The following is a 21,204-nucleotide window of genomic DNA, read 5'->3' as shown; positions in this document are numbered from 1 at the left end:
ATTTTAAGTATCAATTTGTGACAGATAATGAACAATAGATCCATTGAATAGAGAGACACTCAAACTACCACAAGCAATAGCTACATGATTCAGTTCTCTCACTAACAGGCCTGCTTCCCTTTTTCTCTCTGATACTGATGTTTATAATGTATGGAACAGTCTTGATTAAAATTTTTTTTTTAAATAAAGAAATAATACCTGAGTGTCTGACAGGCTCCATGTGACACTAACAATTTAACACAACCAATTCTGCCATTCCTCACAGCATCATGCAATGCAGTATCATTCTCAGATCCTGGTGTATTGATAAGTGCACCATTGTCAAGTAGCACCTTTGCAATTTTCTCGTAACCATGATTGCAGGCTTCATGCTGGTAATTAGAAACATATTATCAAGTATGACAAATACAGCATAGATAACACATACAGAAGAAATTATTAATTATATACATTATCTTTAACCCTTTAGTATTCAGATTACTCTCACAAATGTAATGCTTATTTATTCACATTGTTTCACAGCTATCGACTAGAAGCGGTTGATAGCTTCCGTTACCTAAGTAACCAAGTCAGTAGCAGGGGAGGGTGTGCTGAAAGTGTAGCTGCTAGAATAAGAATAGCCTGGACAAAGTTCAGAGAGCTCTTACCTCTGCTAGTGACAAAGGGCCTCAGGATCAGAGTAAGAGGTAGACTGTATGACGCATGTATATGAACAGCCATGCTACATGGCAGTGAAACATGAGCCGTGACTGCTGAGGACATGCGTAAGCTTGCAAGGAATGAAGCCAGTATGATCCAATGGATGTGTAATGTCTGTGCGCATACTCGACAGAGTGTAAGTACCTTGTGAGAAAAGTTGGACCTAAGAAGCATCAGATGTGGTGTGCAAGAGAGACGACTGCGCTGGTATGGTCATGTGGCGAGAATGGATGAGGATAGCTGTGTGCAAAAGTGCCACAGCCTAGTGGTTGAGGGAACCTGTGGAAGAGGTAGACTCAGGAAAACCTGGGATGAGGTGTTGAAGCATGATCTTCGAACATTAGGCCTCACTGAGGCAATGACCAGAGACCGAGACCTTTGGAAATATGCTGTGCTTGAGAAGACCTGGCAAACCAAATGAGACCATAACCTCGTGGCCTATGCCAGGGGTGTAACCAGCCCACTTATGCATACCTTTCCTTCATTGGACACTAAACTCTGCTTACGAAGACCTGTTGAGACAAGTGAAATCGAAATCAAATTTGATGACTGGAATCCGTGCTAGTGGAGCACTAAGAGCACCATCCAAGCATGATCATTGCCAGAGCGGCTAACTGGTTTCCGTGCCAGTGGCACTTAAAAAGCACCATTCAAGCGTGATTGTTACCAGCATCGCCTTACTGACACTTGCGCCAATGGCACATGAAAAGACATTTGAGTGAGGTTGTTGCCAGTGCTGCTGGACTGGTTCCTGTGCAGGTGGCATGTAAAAAACACCATTTGAGCATGGCTGTTACCAGTACCACCTGACTGGCCCGCATGCTGGTGGCACATAAAAGCACCCACTACACTCTCAGAGTGGTTGGCGTTAGCAAGGGCATCCAACTGTAGAAAACCTGCCAGATCAAGATTGGAGCCTGGTGCAGCCATCTAGTTCGCCAGTCCGCAGTCAAATCATCCAACCCAAGCTAGCATGGAAAGCGGACGTTAAACGATGATGATGATGATGATGTTTTGAATTAATCACATATTATCTTGTAGCTTTGAGATTTTGAAGATGAGACTGTATATTTTAACACTGACATTGCAGGGTGTGTGTGAGAGCCAGGTTCTGGCTGGTTTAAACAAAACGTAGAATATTTTGGCTGGATATGACCAATTTAAATGCTGAAAGGATTAATATTATCTTATAAATAAAATATGTGTCAGTCCTCTTTTTTTTTACTGTTTACTGGTTAAACACTCAGAGCTGAAACTTCATGCTTGATTTTAAGTTGACATTAGTCATTATAAAATCTTTTCATGACAAATGTTTAATATGAAACTGTGTCTGTGTAAAGATGCATAAATACAATAGAAACTACAACAAAAATGTAGGACATTCTACATACTTAAAGCTATTCTCAATTCACTGATTCTCAGAGTGAAACTGTTCACTGATTTCACAGGTGAAACTATTTCATATTATAATTATAATTCTTTCATATTTTTCTTTCAGATTTAGTATATAATACATTCTTTTCTTCCACATTTTTTTTTATATAACTTCATTCGCACACACATATTAACTTACTGGATACATTTCCATAGCGAAACCATATCCTCATTTTTATTAGTTTATTAATTTTCAATGAATACAAGCGTCAGTATAATGGTCTGTTCCTTCCTCCAAAATATGCCACCTTATCCTATAGCAGAAAGAATCATAATATAGTTCTTTTATACATATGCGTACAGGGTGCAGTGCTGCATTGATAACCAAGTGGTGGAAGATCTGCTTGGGGTTAAACTAGTAGTAATATGGAACAGCTACATTGTGGTAATGTAGCTTTCTTTTATAAATGTTTTCTTTTTAGCTTAGCTGTCATATTTTATTTTCTAACAGTTTCACTTAATATAACTCACACAAGCAACACCAGGTAATTACTGCTAGCTTCTAATATAAACTGGTAATACGAGTATTATAAATTTGACATTTGAAGTAAACCTTGTTTAAAAGAAAATACTAGACTGTAAGGATAATTTTTTTAAAACTCTACAATAAAATAACTGAGGTAAAAATGCTTTAAAGTCTTCTGTGGTAGATAAAGTATTTGAGGTTTTGAATGGGGATTGTGGTTGTAATAGATTAAGTTGTAGATAATATTTAAGATTAATGTATAAGAAATTTATATATATATATATATATATATATATATATATATATGATGTGGTAATCAATAGATGACACAGTTAACTCTTTGAAGATAAAATTTTTTAATAAAATAAAGATGTTACTTAAGATTCAATAGGAAATATCTAAATCTCAATTCACATAGATAAGTGTTGATGTGCTGCTCCTGCTTCATAATCATCACTGTTCTCATTATTTTTACATTCATTTTCTCATGCCTACATGGGTTGGTTGTGTCCTTTCCAGCATATCACACCATTTATTGCATTCTCTTGTAATTTCTTGTGGGATTCATCAGACTGAAAATAGCTTTCACTATTTTTTAATATCTTCTTAGGTTTTACTTCTTCCACAGTTTTCTTCTACTTGAATATCTTGGAACTTTTTTTCCCATCTGTTATCCTCCATAAACATTACACATCTATACCACCACCCAGTCTTTGTTTTTCACATTACAGTTGTTTCCTCCTAAACCTAGTTAATTTCGCAGCTCATCTGTACCACATCACTCATGCACTCTTACATGACACATCCACAGGAGAATGATTGTTCCATTTCTTTCCAACCTTCACACAGTTTCTGCATTCAATGCTGAAGTCTTGCTACAATGCTACATTGCACTTCATACAATATTTTATAAGTGTAGCACAGTAATGGTTGTTAGTAGACCTTCATTGTCTTAAAGGGGCTAAGCTCTCTCAGTTCATGAAACTAATGGTAGATGATTTTTATTAACATTCTAGAATGATGGAGAAGACATTTTTCAAATGTTTCTTAGCTCACATCTGGCACAAACCATAATGCCCAATTCTTGTTCCAAAGAATGTTAGCTTGCTGCTATTCCCTGTCCATAAATGTTTTCCATACAACTGTCAATTTACTACAGTTGAACTAGAATGTAATGGCACTGATCTCATTTGTCTAAGAGCATTTGCAGAAGCCATGGGTTCTGTCTCTCTGTACAGACCAAACAATACCATTTCACCTTTGGCTCTTTCATGACCATATCCTGAGAACTTATCAAAGAGTTTAACTAAAACATACACAAACACAGACATTTATGAGCCCTAACATTGGTTGAAGCATTTGGGCACCCAGCCAGCACCTCTGCTCCCACCCAAAACAACCTAAACATGCAATACCTCTTGACATATTCCTGCCCTACATAAATACCAATCCCTAACTCCTACACACATTTTCAGAAAACCCTTGTAGACTCAGAGGCTTTTGGAGTTAAGGGATATGACTCTTGATACAACCTTTGTTGAGTTTGTTTTGTCTTTTTTCATAGCACCCACAATAAAAGGGAACAGCTGCCATATTTCTTTTCCATACCAGCTGGCTCTGATGAACACATGGCACTATGTAACTGTGCTGTCATCTAACATCTGGTTTAATACCCAGTATCATACCAATTGGTAAGATCAGGTGAGTGCATATGTTTTCTGATTTATGAATTCTTAAACACCTCTCTCTTTCTCTCTCTGTATGTGTAAGTAACTTTTACTTGTTTCAGTCAAAAGACTACAACCATGCTGGGACACTGCCTTGAAAAATTTTTTTAGTCAAATGTATCAACCCCAGTGCTTATTTTTTTTTGCTATCCATATCTTTTTTTTTTTAATATTAGCATGGTACTTATTATTTCCATATCTTTTGCTGTACCGCTAAGTTATGGAACATAAACACACCAGGACCAATAGTCAAGCAGTGGGGGGGGGGGGGCACACACAGAAACAAAGAAACACACACACACACATATATATGATAGTCTTCTTTCACTTTCTGTCAACCCAAGGCTATAGTAGAAGACAGCTTGAGGGACTGAACCCAGAACCATGTGGATGGGAAGTAAGTTCCTCACCAAACAGTCATGCTTGTTGACAATCTACTTTATTAATACATATAGCATGCCCAGAGTATTTTACTCACAGCACATGCTTGATGCATGTGTGCACATTCACACTTGCACATTGATCACACAATGTGATCAAAAGTATCTGGACACCCAGCAAAACATGTATTTAACACAGAGGGTGACTTTGTAGATCACAGAGGGCGCCACAGTACTACCATTTACCACACGGAACACATGGTCAGCATTCTCAGTAGTCGACAAACAGCATTTGGCAACAGAATGGGATGCTCTGCAGAACTAATGGACTTTCAACATGGTCAGGTGCAACTTGTCTATTAAGCATGTGCACAAGATTTCCACCCTCTTCAACATCCCTAGGTCCACTATTTCCAATGTGATAGTGAAGTGGAAACATGAAGGGACATGTGCAACTGAAAAGCATTTGGACCAACCTTCCATGTTAACCCCGAGAGACCATCAAATGTTGAAGAGGGTCATGCAGCATAATCATCTATCATCCTTCACCACCATCACACAGGAATTCCTAACTGCATCAGGAGCTACTTCAAGCACCATGACTGTTTAGCACAAGGTGCAGAAACTTGGTTTCCATGGAAGAGCAGCTACCCATAAGCCATACATTACAGACAAATATCCAACACCACCTCGCATTGTGTAAAGAGCATCGGAACTGGACTATAGAACAGTGGAAAACCATTGTGTGAAGTGATGAATCATGGTACACAATGTAGCAAACTGACAGTTGGGTGTTAGTGTGGCATATGCTTGGTGAACGATATGCACCAGCCTGTATAGAGTGGAATTCAGCAGTGGTGGGGTCATGACATGGTCTTCTTACTCATGGAGGGGCTTAGCCCCCTTGTTGCTTTGTGTGGCACTGTCACGGCACAAGCTTGCAATGACATTTTAACCACTTTCGTGTTGAATACCATCAAAGACCAGTTCAGAGATCACCATTGTGTCTTTCAAAACATGACCAAGCACCTGTCCATACTGCAGGAGTTGTAGGGGAGTGGTTTGACAACAACAACATCCCACTAATGGACTAGCCTGTGCAGAGTTCCAATTTAAATCTCATCAAACATCTTTTGGATGTTTTTGAAACCTGACTTCGTGCTAGACCACACCAATCCACATCAATGCCCTTGCTCATTTCGGCACTCTGAGAAGAATGGGCTGTCACTCCCCAGGAAACCTTCCATCACATGATCGAAAGTATGCCTGCAAAAGTGGAGGCTGTCATCAAGGCTAAGGGTGGGCCAACACAGTATTGACTGCCAGTATTCCCGATGGAGAGTGGCCCAAACTTGTACCTCATTATCAGATGGGTGTCAGGATACTTTTGATCACATAGTGTATACTTATGTTAACAGACAGACTGACAACTGAACACTATCATGTAGAATAAATTCCATATAAACTTTATAAATCTATGTCACCAATATCATATCCAACTGAGCATTCATTTAACTAAGCTGATTATATGAAACTTAACAACAAAAGGTGCCGGCAAATACAGGTTTATCCACTGTTATTGAATCATACCTTACTAATATTTGAAAGCCACCTGATATAACTAGGATGGTATTTACAGAGACATAATAGGAAATACAAGCAAACAAAGAATCTTCTATGAGGCAATTTGACTTGCTCTTAATAGGAGCCAAATCTCATTCAGGTCAATATCTCAGAATCAAGGACACATTATTGGATAATGTGGAACTAGTTATACCAGTCTGAATAAAAGATGGGGTGACCACAACTAAAATACCTTTCATCATGGGTCTGTTTGTTCTTTCTATCTCCACACAAACTAGAATATTACTTAGATATAGATATATACAAGAGTGAAATACAGGGATACTTATGTATTCATAAGAAGGATACTTCTACACTATTTTGAAATTAGCTATTCAAGTTGCTGTATTGATTAGGTTGATATGTTGAGTAAAGTTCATTGTATCACCTTGGAGATACGATGTTGATGATGAATCATTAAAATTTTTACTAATGCTCATCATATTTATTGTCATCACTGTTTTAAAGTCCACTTTTCAATGCATGTGCAGTCAGATGGAATTCTTTGAGGTAGATTTTCTATGATCAACTATCCATCTTGATATCAATCTTCACTTGTTTACAACTCAGGCAACATTCCCCTCATGTCAGGATATGTTTTCATGGAAGACTGGAAATGTAGGACGCAGCTTTTATCACAATGCATTTTGATTAGAATTATCCTGTGATGTCATGACAAGGAGCCACAAACTCATACACACAAGTGTGTGTGTGGGGGTGTGAGTGTGTGTGTATGTATGTGTATGTATATATATATATATATATATATGTATATATACACACACACATACAGTATTATATATCCATTTTAGCTGGTCTTACCAATCACTTTCTCACTAGATGTTCATTGAAGTGTCAGATAACAGTCTATACACACACACACACACACACACATACACAGATATTTTTCAGTTTCCATAACAAAATGATCAACTTATAAGGCTTTAGTCAACCTGTGGTACAGCAGCATTAGCATCAGGTAACTGAGCCAAATAAGCAATATTAAGATCTCTTTTTAGTAATAAGGCTTTCTTTTAGTGATAAAGACTAGCTTGATGAAATGAAGCCAGTCTGACAGTGATCCAACATTAACCAGCTGGTTAATGTATCCTAACTGCTGTGTAACTTTTAACAGCAAATTAATAGCTAAATATAATTTTGGTTTTCAGGTTTAGAAGTATTACGGAAATAATTATTGGTTTAGGTAGGGAGTCACTCGTAGAATTTAGCAACAACTTAGACTACAGAGTGGATGATAGTCAAGTGCCATTTCCTGAAGACACACTGGTTGTGATGGTGACATAGTGGTGGTTGTTATGATGTGGTAGTAGTGGTGGTCATTGTGATAATGTAGTAGAGGTAGCAACCTGGTAGGGTTGGTAGTGTGATAGTGGGGACAGTAGTGTGATATGATAGTGGTGGGTTTGTAATGTAGTATGAAGATATGTGATAGTGGTAATATGATGGTGTAATAGTGATGGTGTGTTGTTGTAGAGGTGCTATATTGTTATTCAATAATAAATTTAATAAAACTTTGCAATTGAAAAAGATATGATCAAGAAATTTTGAAGAATCAGTTAATTAGACAACAACTGTTGATGTTATGCATGTCGGGAACATAGACACAAGAACTACATAGACGCCTTCTCTCTCTCTCTCTCTCTCTCTCTGTGAAGGAGTTACAAATATCAATAAAATGTGTTAAGAACCACAACTGACAATGTACTGTGTGTGTTAAGGGGTTACAAATGACATTGAGATTTATATTTGTCAATGTCTCATAAGTGACAGTAAACTGGACATAGCTGTTAAAACATTGGATTATCATTGAGGAACTAAGGACAAATAATATATTTCAAGCTAGGACCTCATTGACTTTTTCAAGTATGACATGATAGGAAAAGAAGGAAAGTGCTGCCTTTCACTAAATTTATTGGAAGGTGGATGACTGTGGCAAGTATGGTCTAAGTAAACAAATCTAATTGTACTTGTAAGCCAGAGAGCATAATCATTTGCTCTGGTAGTGAGAGTAGTCCTGGAGCTGTAATGTTCTTTGATTGAGCTTAGATGGCTGACCTCCTACTGAAGTGTATTCATGTATTATTTATTGTTTATTGTTTGTGTAGTAAGCTACAAAATTCTTACAGTTTCTCAATTTCCTGTAATTTAGACCACCTCATGGTCCTAGAAGAGAAAGTGCAAAAAGTGGTACCCCGAAGAATGGTGCAGGAGATGTGCTGGAACAGCCATTCTGACTCCCAGTGCTCACACTTGCAGATAGCCATCTCTGCTCTGACAACAATGAGCAGGGATATGGTCTGGGGGCCAAGAATGCCAGATGTCTCCACTGCCACAAGCTGTTGGAGAGCGACCAATACTTTGACAGTTTGCTTTTCTCAGCCTGACGAGCAGTGGAACCTGGGCTGAGAGCTGAACACATCAAGTTGCTGCTGGTTTATTCTGTTGGTTACCATGCCTGTTTCTACAAATATGATTCTTAAAAACCTATCTAATTTGTCCTTGTTATATTTCAACTTGTGAAAAATATAGAGATGCAGTGGATTGGCAAAAATCAGCAGAATATCAGACAAAATGCCTTTCAGTATTTAATTACATTTGTTTACATTCTCAGTCCAGACTTTCCTTTTAATATTTCTAAGACTAGTAAAATAAAGTAACAATCAAGCATTAAAATTTTGTTTAATTAACCACATCCTCCTCATAAATGTTGCTCTGGGCCACTGGCACAATCATTAATGTGCTGGAATGTTTTGCAGTATTAGTTCCAGCTCTTCAGTTTCAGAGTTCAAACTCAACCATGTCATTCATCTTTTTGGAGTAGATAAAATAAAGTACCACTCAAGTACTGGAGTCAATGGTATCAACTAAACCTCTTCTCAAATTTCAAGCCTTGTGCTGAAATTTGAAACAATTATTATCATAAACACTGTCATGAAGTCTACTGGATGTTCTAACATCCATACCTTACCCAAGAATATTAATGAGATTAAACAATTTAAAGTTAAAGTTAATTTCCTCCAAGTGGAACAAGAAAGAATTCTGAGTGGATTCTCTACTGATTTCCTTAAGTGCTTAAATGAAGACAGTTTACCAAATTTTCACTGGAATACTTACAGGAACTTGCTAAGTCAGACACATAATATCACACAAAATGTTTAGCAATAAAGATGGAAGTATGCATGACTACAGCATTAATGGTGGCTCTATTAGAAGATAAGATAGGAAATCATTTTAGCTTCAAAGAACTGCATATTTATAGAAGACGTAAGATGGTGGAAGAAAGAAGACATTTCTAAGTTAACCCTTTTGTTACAATATTTCGGACCAAAATACACCCCTCATGAGTTTCATTTAAATTCTAAAATAATCATGAATCTAGGCTTGTTTCATTAAATAACTGTAACTTTTTTACTTATCAACATATTAATGTGATATTTGGAACATAATTAAAGAAAGGGTTCTTAATCAATTCTTATTTCTTTACTGCCCACAAGGGGCTACACACAGAGGGGACAAACAAGGACAGACAAACGGATTAAGTTGATTATATCGACCCCAGTGTGTAACTAGTATTTATTTAATCGACCCCCGAAAGGATGAAAGGCAAAGTCGACCTAGGCGGAATTTGAACTCAGAACGTAAAGACAGACGAAACACTGCTAAGCATTTCACCCGGTGTGCTAACGATTCTGCCAGCTCACCGCCGTTCTTAATCAATTCTATTGCATAACTTTTGTCTCAAAGTGACTTTAATTACCGGTAAATCCAGGTAAATTGAGCAAAAGGTAAAAATATTAAAATTTTAAATTGAGCAAAAGGTAAAAAAATTAAAATCTTGTTGAAACATCACCATAGAAAATGAATCATCAGCTAATATTCAAATGGGTATGCAACAAAATTTTGATAAAGAAGAATTGTGCACATCACTATATCATCAGTTGAATTTAATGCACAACAGGTGTACCATAAAGGTGGAATAAAGTGAAATACTGGAATCCACCGCAAGTTTGAACAAACTAAAGAAATCGGTCAAAAAATAATATACGGCCCTGGTTATGGTATGGAAGTGATAAATTCCAGACCACATCGTTTCCTAGGCCATGCTGACTAACATTATTTTCCCTGTATAAAAACTAGATAAAATTACAGATTAACACCCGCACGATTTTCACTAAGAAAAAAAAAAGAACTCGGATTTTTTGCATGGAATCAAGTACCCTGACCTCCTAATATGCTGCAAATCCCATATTTTGGTCCGGAATTGCTCCGTAAAGGGGGGGTAACACCCCCCCCCGGAATTTTCACAAGGAAAAAAAAGAAAAAAACCTCAGATTTCTTGTGTGGAATCAACTAACCTGACTTCCTAATATGCTGCAAATCCCATATTTTGGTCCGGAAAGAGGGGGTAACCCCCCCCCCCCGCCCGGAATTTTCACATGGGAAAAAAAAAATCAGATTTTTTGCGTGGAATCAAGTAACCTGACCTCCTAATATGCTGCAAATCCCATATTTTGGTCCGGAATTGCTCCGGAAATTTTCTAAATTATTGATATATTATTTTTTTTTTTCCTTGTGAAAATTCCGGGGGAGGGGGGGTCACCCCCCTTTCCGGAGCAATTCCGGACCAAAATATGGGATTTGCAGCATATTAGGAGGTCAGGTTACTTGATCCCACGCAAAAAATCTGATTTTTTTTTCCATGTGAAAATTCCGGGGGGGGGGGGGGTAACACCCTCCCCCCTTTCCGGAGCAATTCCGGACCAAAATATGGGATTTGCAGCATATTAGGAGGTCAGGGTACTTGACTCCACGCAAAAAATCCGAGCTTTTTTTTTTTTTTCTTAGTGAAAATCGTGCGGGTGTTAATCTGTAATTTTACCAAAAACTAAATCCACAGCAGTACCCAGTATTTACTTCACAAATTTTACAAACTTTGATCCCCGATTTTGTGTTTTGTTTACATTCTGCGTAAATTTGTTTTCGAAGTGATCGCTTCAAACTAGCATACTGAAAAAAATAAAAGTCTAATGGTTTCACTTACTAAGAAAGGCTATAGATAAACTTTATCTCCTCAGAAAAATTGCTAATAAAAACATTTAAAAATTTTGGCGATCTTTCGTTTGTAGTAGCACGTTTCCGTCGATGATTTCCGTAAAAAACTTTTATTCTTTTACATATGGGTTTGCGGGAACATTTGAAGTAATGAGAGCGAAAGAGACTAAGAGGAAGCGATTTTATGACGAGGGAATTTCTTTTGAAGTAACCGAAGCATTGATGTACATGTGAGTGTTTGATGGGGTGTGGGAGACAGACAGTATGTTGTGTAAGTGAAGTGCTTTTGTTAGTGTGTGTGAAGAGACAGAGAGAGTAATGTGTGAAAGAGAGAGATAACTGAAATTTTTTACTCGGTGTATGTGTATATGTATGTATGCATGTATGTGTGTGTGTGTGTATGTATCTATGTATGTATGTGTGTATGTATCTATGTATGTGTGTGTGTATGTATGTATGGCCGATTCAGTGTAATTTTTTACTCGGTGTATGTGTATATGTATGTATGCATGTATGTGTGTGTGTATATGTATGTCTGAATGTATGTGTGTGTGTAAGTATGTGTGTGTATGTATGTATGTATGTATGGCCGATTCAGTGTAATTTTTTACTCGGTGTATGTGTATATGTGCTTTGGTAACTTCAAAAAGAAATTCCCTCGTCATAAAATCGCTTCCTCTTAGTCTCTTTCGCTCTCATTACTTCAAATGTTCCCGCAAGCCCATATGTAAAAGAATAAAAGTTTTTTACGGAAATCATCGACGGAAACGTGCTACTACAAACGAAAGATCGCCAAAATTTTTTTTACTTCATTCCGATGTAAAATCGTCTTTGTTTCTTCGGAATCGCTTTCATTTTCGGATAAAAAAAATCCTATTCATTATTTTGTACACCACGTGCTTCTGTACCTATTTCATTCTTTTTCTTGATATCTCCCTATTTTCCTTTGAAAAAGCTTTAAATTCGGAATCAATGCTTGATAACATGAAACTCCTATCCATTTTCAAAGTTGAAGAAAAATCGATGCCGAAAAAAATGTAGAAAAAATCTCCCAAAATTCACGGAATTAAAATTACACGTCGATCGTTGTACAAAACTGTAGTTGAACTGTTTACGAAGTATAATCACATGTTTTCACGAATGTACTAAAGAGATTTGCTCTGATATTCTCATTTAAATATGAATAGGTAAATACGGACGGCTTTGGTCGGTTTGGTCACATTAACCAAAATTTTTTTCGGGCGGCTTTGGGCGGTTTGGTAACGAAAGGGTTAACATAATTAAGATAATGAGTATTACATTAATTATATCTCTAATTATGTAGTGAGGAATAAGCAACATCATCTTAGTGACTAATATTACTCAGACAAATACGGGAGACATGGATATGTTTCAGTCTTATTATACCTCCACAGTGAAGCAAAGCCTTCACAGTTCTTGCCAAAGAAGTAATAAGATTCACAAAGTAGTTGTACAATATTGTACACAAGTAAGCATAAAAAAATTAACATACTTAAAAACAAATATATCACTTAGGTTAATTGCTCAGTGGTGTCATCCATATGTACAGGAAAAAAAGGAAAAAATAGCTAAGCTAGTGTTAACGTTTTTAATGCATCAAGCATCAAAAATCTAAATCAAAATATACAAGCTATAGATACAATTAGAGAACAAGCAATAGACAATCTGACTGCAATCAATAATAAACAGCTAAATGACAAAGTATTGCTAACAAAGTTAACAGGTGTAATAGACAAGACCAGTAAGCCAACTTCTATGCAGTTGTTTGACTGGTTCAATGTAGCAACCATTTCTGCAGCAACAGACTACTGTTTTTAATATGGCAATCCTATGTTTTATTCCTCATAAGTTAGAACTGGGGCTGACAATAAATGGACCACGAGGTAATCAGATCTTTTATAAAATTTAATGTTTAAGTTATAAGAATTTAGAAACTTTGAGAGAATTGAAGTAAATTATTTTTTATGGTGGAACTTGAAGTAGATAAAGCTATAAATAATAACCTGTGGAATATTGGGCTAAAAATCCCCTTGGATGGAAAAAAAAGATAAAAGCAGCCTTTTACTTTCATCAAATTAGGGTTGAGAGGCAAGATAACGGCACTGACAATAAGGGAGCCTCTATATGCTACTCAGTCTAATAGAAATAACAGTTAAATCTCACACAAAATACACCCTCCTATTTTAAAAAGACACTTTGGATGATGTGGTCTTGGATACACTAAGTGCATTTAAGGCTGAATTTAGAACTGAACAAGGGAAAAATTACAGGTTTATCAATAACAAACAAGCATTCTTTCCAAGGCAAATGTTTGTCTCTCATTTATTAATACCATAAAACAAACGAAACACTGACTCTTAAAAGATCTATGAAGCTTAGAGGACTTTTTTCTTTTTACTTTAACTCTTCAAAATTAATTTTGATTTAAATTTTTCTAGAGTGTAATAGCTGTGGTTTAGGTATAATCTCTGCAAATATATAGACAACATAATTAAAAATTTTTAGGATGGTGTAATTATCAATAATTAGAGAAGTTGTAGGAATGATCACACCATATATCCCAAAACGGGGAGAGAATCTCATTATACTTACTTGACTTGCTAGAAATGGCAGATCAACTAAATCACCTTTAAATCACATCTTACTGATTTGAAAAAAAAAAAACACACTGGATAATGTAGTTAAAAATCTACTGTCTGCTCAAAAAGAAAGGAAAAAGACAGGTTGCAGCTATGACTTCACTTAATGTACTAAAAATAGCAGCCACCTATCCCTCAATTATATACAAATGTCTTAGAAAAGAAGCAAAAATAGGATACATTATGCCTTAAAAAAAGATGATGGTTCTAACACCTTTGAATTACAGATTTATTCACAATCAAGGTGAATAAAAGACAGCTTAAGACCTTTGGTCACACACTTGGTCAATCAGGGCTAACCTTTTGCTAAATAATAGCAACAAACTAATGAAGGAGTCTCTTCAAGCCAGCAAGAAATAGCAAACAAATCTCCTTCAAATCATATCTTACTATCTAAATAAGGAAAGAACAACCTGGATAATTTAATCCTTATTACCCTACATCTAAAAATAAAGAAAAAGATTATTACATCTGGTATGCCTTTTATCAAATGCTTTTATAATCAAGGCTAGTCTGGGGCTACAACTACATAGGTAAAAGGACAAGTTTAAATTTCTCAGTTTGGTCTCTTAATTACATCTATGAGGTACCCTACAATAGTTCCCACTCCTTAGTGTAACGTATTTTCTCTAAGCCACTTGTCAGAAAATAGCGAATCTACTTTTGATACATTTTCCCCCTCAGCATTTTCCTATGAATAAAGCTTAGATTGAAAACCTTATTTGTTTCAAGTATGTTAACACATCTACTATCATATTAAAAAGGAGCATTTTGAAGAGTGGAAACTCTTATGGTATCTACCATAGTATAGTTTGTTCTAATAGAACATCCATGATTAAGTGGGGATAAATATTGCCTTTTGGTATTAATACCACCTCTGTTGCTAATATACATTTCATAAGCTTAAGGAAACAGGAGAGATAGAGCTTCTATTTGATTGCTTCATCTACTAAATGTAAAGGCCAATATTCTTTATATTGCAACCTACTGTCTTAGTAAAATAAAGGACAAATAGATAATTGAAGTCCTCGGAAAAAAGGATGGAATAGTGACAGCAGGAATATTTTTGCTGATAGGCCAGCATACTTAGACTGACCTAAAGAAGTATGTTTTCAAATTGGAATTTGCCACCTCTAGGCAAACTACTGCAGAAACTACTGAAATATTTTGTAAATCACTGCAAAGTAAGGTGACAAAACAGTTGGAAGGTGAGGGTGATGTATGTGTTAGTGTGTATATGATCTGTGTGAAGAGAGAGAGAGAGAGAGAGAGAATTAATATCTTTTTATGATTGAGCACATATGGGACAAATACGGACCTTAATAGAATGTCTGAATAAAAGACATGATGGTCACAGCTAGAATGTTTTTGAATATAGGTATGCTTAATCATGTCTAACTTAGGCTAAATAACAATTTATTCCTCCACTAGCTATCCAATGTATGGTCTAAGTGATGCAGTATAAACTTATAACATGTCATCTGTGTTCAAATCTCACCAGAAGTGATTTCTGCTTTCCATCCAACCAGGGTCCATAAAATAAAATACCAGTGAAGTAATTATAGTAAATTAAATCACTTCTATCCTTCGTCCCTAAGATATGTGACCTTGTGGCAGTGTTAGAAATTGGTGGATGGCAGAATTGGAAGAGTGGCAAACAAAATATTTTGCCATATTTAGTTACATTTGTGTTGCACTTCCAATCTTATCAAGGTTGAATTTGCCATTCTTCTTGCTATAGTTCATAAATTAAGTACCATTCAAATACTAGGATTTCATTTAATTGACTATATTCAACTCTTCAATGAGTATATGCCACCTTCTGCCTTGGATAGAAATAATCATCATCATTATTATATATATTGTTTCTTGTGAACATCTTCCAAATATAATTTTGAAGGCCTAAAAGCAGTTTTCTCTGTTCTTAACCTCCATACTTTGCAGAAGTCTAATAAGTATTCTGATACTTGTTTATTATTAAATACTGAGAAAGGTCTACTTATGTAATGTTAAGTAGTACTCTCCAACATTATATATGAACTCAATAAAATTGTGTTTCTCAAGGGAAAGGGCTACTCTTCAAATCTTTTTTCACTGAATCATTAAAGCTTATTTTTGTTGACAGCTTAGTCTAAGTAGGACAAAATATGACTTTATAACAAAGTTACCAAGAATGGTGGAAGGGAGGATTAGCCTGAGTCTGGAAATCTTATTGCAAAGAGGTAGATTCCACAAATAACACTTAAGAATTCAGGTGATAGAGTTGTATTGGGTAACATTTAAACTGTCTCACCCAATGTGTACAGTCCATATGATAGGCTTCCATACTATTTCTGTGAACTCAGATTAATCACAGTATTTTGACTGATCTAAGGTCATGGTAAAAGACACCCAAAGTACAACACAGTTGGTCTGAATATGGAACCATATAATTTTGAAGAGAACTTCATAACTATATAATCATACACAACATGTATAATTTAATTATTTATATATTATCTGGAGCAGTGGTGGTGGTTGAGGATATTTAAAGATTTTATGACATTTTTATGGTATATTTTATTACATTTTAAAATGGTGCTATAAAATTTATTATGAGTAATAGTAATAGCCTGCTCCAAAATAAGTGGCTGTGTGAGGGCATGGGTGACCAATTTAGTAGAGTGCAATATAAAATAACTATGTTCTAAGTTATATTACTTTATATTCAGAGTTCAAATCTCATTGTATTCATTAACTTTGCTTTTCATTATTTCTAGGGTATACCCTAGAATATGTACCTGTCAATTACAATGGTTGATTAAATCAACAATACTCTTTTAATCTTTCAGCCTTTCTAAAGTAGATTAAATTTGTCAATAGCAATAAGGGATAAATAAACTGAACTCTCTTCCTTTCAATCTTTCTAGAATAGATTAAATAAGTACCTGTCAAATATTGTTATTGATTAAATCAAATATGCACCTTTGCCAAATATTTGTAGCCTTGTGACTATAAAGAAGTCATTATTGGTATTATTAATGGTATTTGAGGGGCAGAACTAGTAAAATGTGGGATAAAATGTAGTATTTAGTTTAAGTTCTATCTTCAAATCTCACAAAGCTCACCTTTGACCATTATCCTTTCAGTATTAGTAAAGTACAATCAAGTACTGAGGAGGTTTTAAATATATTTGCTCTATTTAATAATGTATAACCTTGCAATTACGTTGGAAATCCTTATTTTTATAGATATGAAACTGGTTTCACACGTCTGTTTACTCATACTCAATTTTATGTACCACACCACCAATGTTTTTGTAATTAGTCCCTTCAACGATTGCCCTTGTAGCAAATGATTAATGCTATTGCTAGATGATAGGTGACAGAACTGGTAGAACAATAAGTATTGGGTATTTAATGAGATTTCTGAGGTTGATGTGGTTGATCATCTTTCTATGCTCAATAAAGTAAGTACCTGTATACATTCATAACTTACATAATATCCTCTCTTAATATTTAAAGATGACTTCTCTCCTAAGTGGCCAGATGTTCTGATGTGGACATCTAGGTTGCCCTCCTCTGACAACCACTCACATCAGCATGCACACTTTGACCTGGAAATGATTAATGTCATTAGCAAGGTCCTCAGGTGTGATCAACATCTAGGAATCCAGCGATATTTCCATTTTGTTTTGCTGGTATTGGGAGGTGGACTTGAATCCCATTACTACTCCTGCAACCCCAACTATTGTTATCACTCTGATCTGATCTCTGTGGGGTGCTATGCTGGAGGCTCAGATTTATTATAAACTTCTAGAACATGTAAATGGTTATAGCCATTGATCTAACCCCTTTTCATTGTTGCAGATAGCAATAATAGTCCCATGTTGTCTTCCTCTTGCTATGTAAGTGTTTGTAAAATAGGTTCCTCATAGACACTTTCCTATTTGAGTTGGGGTTGAGCATTGTAGTTTCCATACACTAGTACACAATGCTTCTTATCTTTTATGTCATCCTCATATTTCTTGGTTATTTCCTGCTTGCCATCCAGTAAATGGATTGTATTCACTGTACTTAACAGAAGCAAACAATATTTTCTTTGTAGTCTAATAATGATTGGTTAATGTCATTATTATTGTAGACACTGCTGTTGTAACAAGTAATACTGCTACTTTCCTACCAGTTTGAGATAGACTCTACAGGCACAGGTGTGCTGTCAGATGGACTTGTCTGTATATGATGACACTACAATTGCTTCAACTATGACTTTAATACTTTTTATTGCTATGGTTGCAACACCTGCATCAGTTGTAGGAGATACTCTGACAACATTCTCAATGCTGGCTATCTATCATCTTTCTCTTAAACTCTAATCTCTTCCTTTCTGTTTCTTTCACATCAAACATGATTCCTTGGCTGGAATCCATCATTTTTTTTTTTAGATATGAATTTTTTAACAATTACAAAGAAAACTTTAAGTCAACACTGCTTTACAGTTCACAAAAAAAGCAAACTGCACCTAAATATAAAATTATTAACCAAAACAAATAATAAATTCTCATATAGGTAAAAGAAAAATATAATTTTTGTAAAAATTTGTGCTGCTAAAATGTAACATGGTTTATGAAAGATGATGATAATAATAACATATACCAAAGGTGTCCATCCAGCATGGTCTTTTGTATTTACATTAGCTCCTTCAGTCAGCAGGATCTGTACTTTTGCCAGATTATTCTGAAATAAGCAAGTAAAATCATAACGATGTAAGATAGAGAAACAGTATCTAAATTTAAAACAAATAATTACAATCTTTAAGATAATTCACATTATTAAGATGGTGAGCTGGCAGAGTTGTTAGTACGCCAAACAAAATGCTTAGCAGCATTTCATCCAGCTTTATATTCTGAGTTCAAATTCTGCCAAAGTTGACTTTGCCTTTCATCCTTTTGAGACTGGTAAAATAAGTACCAGTGAAGCACAGGAGTCGATATAATCAACTAGCCCACAACATTTCAGACCATAGCCTATAATAGAAAGGAGTAGCTTCATCATCATCATTATTATTATTATTATTATAATTATTAATATTATTATTATGTAGTAGTAGCTTGGTTCTATATAAACTTAAAACCATCCAAAAAATTTCATATTTACTGTGGAATTTTCATGGGTACTGTTAGTACTTATTATAACTGCACAGAGTCTAGTTTGGTCCTGACCTCCAGGTTAATAAGAACTGGAATGAGGTGGTGAACAGGGAGGTCAGTATTACCCAGAAATGGGCAGAGAGGAAGCTGTCCCTGAAAGATTGGGCAGAGGTGGCGAATGCCTACATCGCCTCCGTTATCATTTATCACCTGACCGCTGTGCCTTGTACCAGTTACTGCTTGACCAGGTTGGAACGTCTCTTGTTTAAATTCTTGTGGAAGGGATGCTTTTTAATGGTTAGGTGGGCAGTCTGTTGCCAGCATCGTCTAAGTGGCAGATTAGTTATGGTGTGGCTCCTAATGTGCAGACTCTGGGCACCAATGAAAACGGACTGGCTAGTCTGTTCCGGAGGACTTTCCAGTCAGGAACTATCATGGATAATTTCCAGATGTCCTTGGCCTGGCAGTACTACCAGGGTGGGGTGAGGGAGGTCGTTACCAGTTAGAGATAAACTCAACAGGCACAGGTGTGCTGTCAGATGGACTTGTCTGAGATGCGTGCAGAGTGACAAAACTGTTCTGCACACACTCATTCATTGTCCAGACATTGCTATCCTGTGGGTTTATGTTGACTAGCTGCTGTCATGTGTGGGACGGATCAGTCCGTCAGCCAAGTCTGTAGTGATGATTCCCCTGCCACCCTCCTTCAGTTGGACAGGTAAGGTAGTTTTCCTTTGCCTAGTGGCTGTGGCAAAAGAGGTTGTTTGGTGGACAAGGCTGAAAGGCACGAAGACAAATACATTCCTCTTTGGTAGAGCTCTCATTGACTTCTTCAAGTTTCACTTGAAAGGGAAATTGAGAGTGGTGAGGAAAGTGCCGTCCTTGAGAGTTTTTTGAAAGGTGGGTGAAAGTTGTGAAAATGGCAAGAGTGGATGGTACTTCTCTCAGTGTAGACCTATAAGTCAGAAAGAAGGAACTGGAGAGGGCACTTGTTCTTGGTATTCAGGGAAAGCTTGGACATTGGGGCTCCTCCATTATCCCTAGAGATCCTTCTGTATCAGGGGGGCTACATCTCTATCAACATCCCCCAATTTTTTTTAAATCTTTGTATACTATGTATATGTCCCTTCTTTTTCAGTGTATACTATGTATACTGACCTTTTTTTTTTATCATTTCATTATATGTAAACCTCCACACTTTATGCCAGTCTTTGTATTTTCACCCTCATCCTTCACCCTTGTGGCAAATAAATGAATATCCTCATCATTATTATTATAGGATGCATGTCTTATTGGTTCGGGTGTTGCAGTCACAAACACAAGATCATGGTTTCAATTCCTAGAACAGGTTCCGCATTGTGTTCTTGAACAAAACACTTCATCTCATGTTCCTTGCAATCACTTCAACACCTGACATATAGTACACTATGCACCTGTTCAGACTACATTGATTTGATGGAGAGAGTGATCTAATGTGCAACACATACATTTGATCACTATAAATAAATCATTTGAGTAGGTTGTTTGGCAAAATACTCATATATAGCTTTCAACAGGAGAATTCGCTATTGTAGTTGTTATTATTACTGTTATTCAGGTGATGGGTTGGCAGAATCATAAGAGCATTGGACAAATGCTTTGCAATAATTGTTCAGGCTCCTTGTGTTCTGACTTCAATTCCCATTGAGGTTAACTTTGCCCTTCATCTTTTCAAGGTTGATACAATAAAGTATCAGTGAAGCATTGGGTGAGTGCAATCAGATTTACTGACCTTGGCTTTAATTAGACATAATTATTATTAAGTTGGTGAATAAGTAAAATCATTAGTGTAAAAAAATTGCTTAGTGGTATTTGTTCAGATTCTTTACATCTCAGAGTCAATTTCATCCCCTAACTTCCTCCCTCAAATTTCTGGCTTTGGACTTATCTTTGAAAACATTAAGGGCAGTAAATTATAAGAATCATTAGTGGTTGTAAAAAATGCATTACATTATTTCTTCTGGCCCTTTATGTT

General features: G+C 36.1%; 1 protein-coding gene across 1 annotated transcript in view; it reads right to left on the bottom strand.

The window, feature by feature from the left end:
- The window catches only part of LOC115210513 (BRCA1-associated RING domain protein 1), a 62,773-nt gene extending 41,899 nt beyond the window's left edge, over positions 1–20,874 (bottom strand). The window contains exons 1-3 of the mRNA XM_036502639.1: positions 20,863–20,874; positions 18,697–18,777; positions 199–371 (exon numbers count right to left, since the gene is read on the bottom strand). Coding sequence (XP_036358532.1) covers positions 199–371; positions 18,697–18,777; positions 20,863–20,874 — 266 coding nt within the window. The remainder of the gene's footprint in view (positions 1–198; positions 372–18,696; positions 18,778–20,862) is intronic.
- Positions 20,875–21,204: the final 330 nt, after the last annotated feature.

Source organism: Octopus sinensis, linkage group LG4 (genome assembly GCF_006345805.1).
Source record: "Octopus sinensis linkage group LG4, ASM634580v1, whole genome shotgun sequence".
Classification (NCBI taxonomy): domain Eukaryota; kingdom Metazoa; phylum Mollusca; class Cephalopoda; order Octopoda; family Octopodidae; genus Octopus; species Octopus sinensis.
The sequence above is the reverse complement of the archived record's forward strand: the minus strand, read 5'-3'. Positions and strand labels throughout refer to the sequence as shown.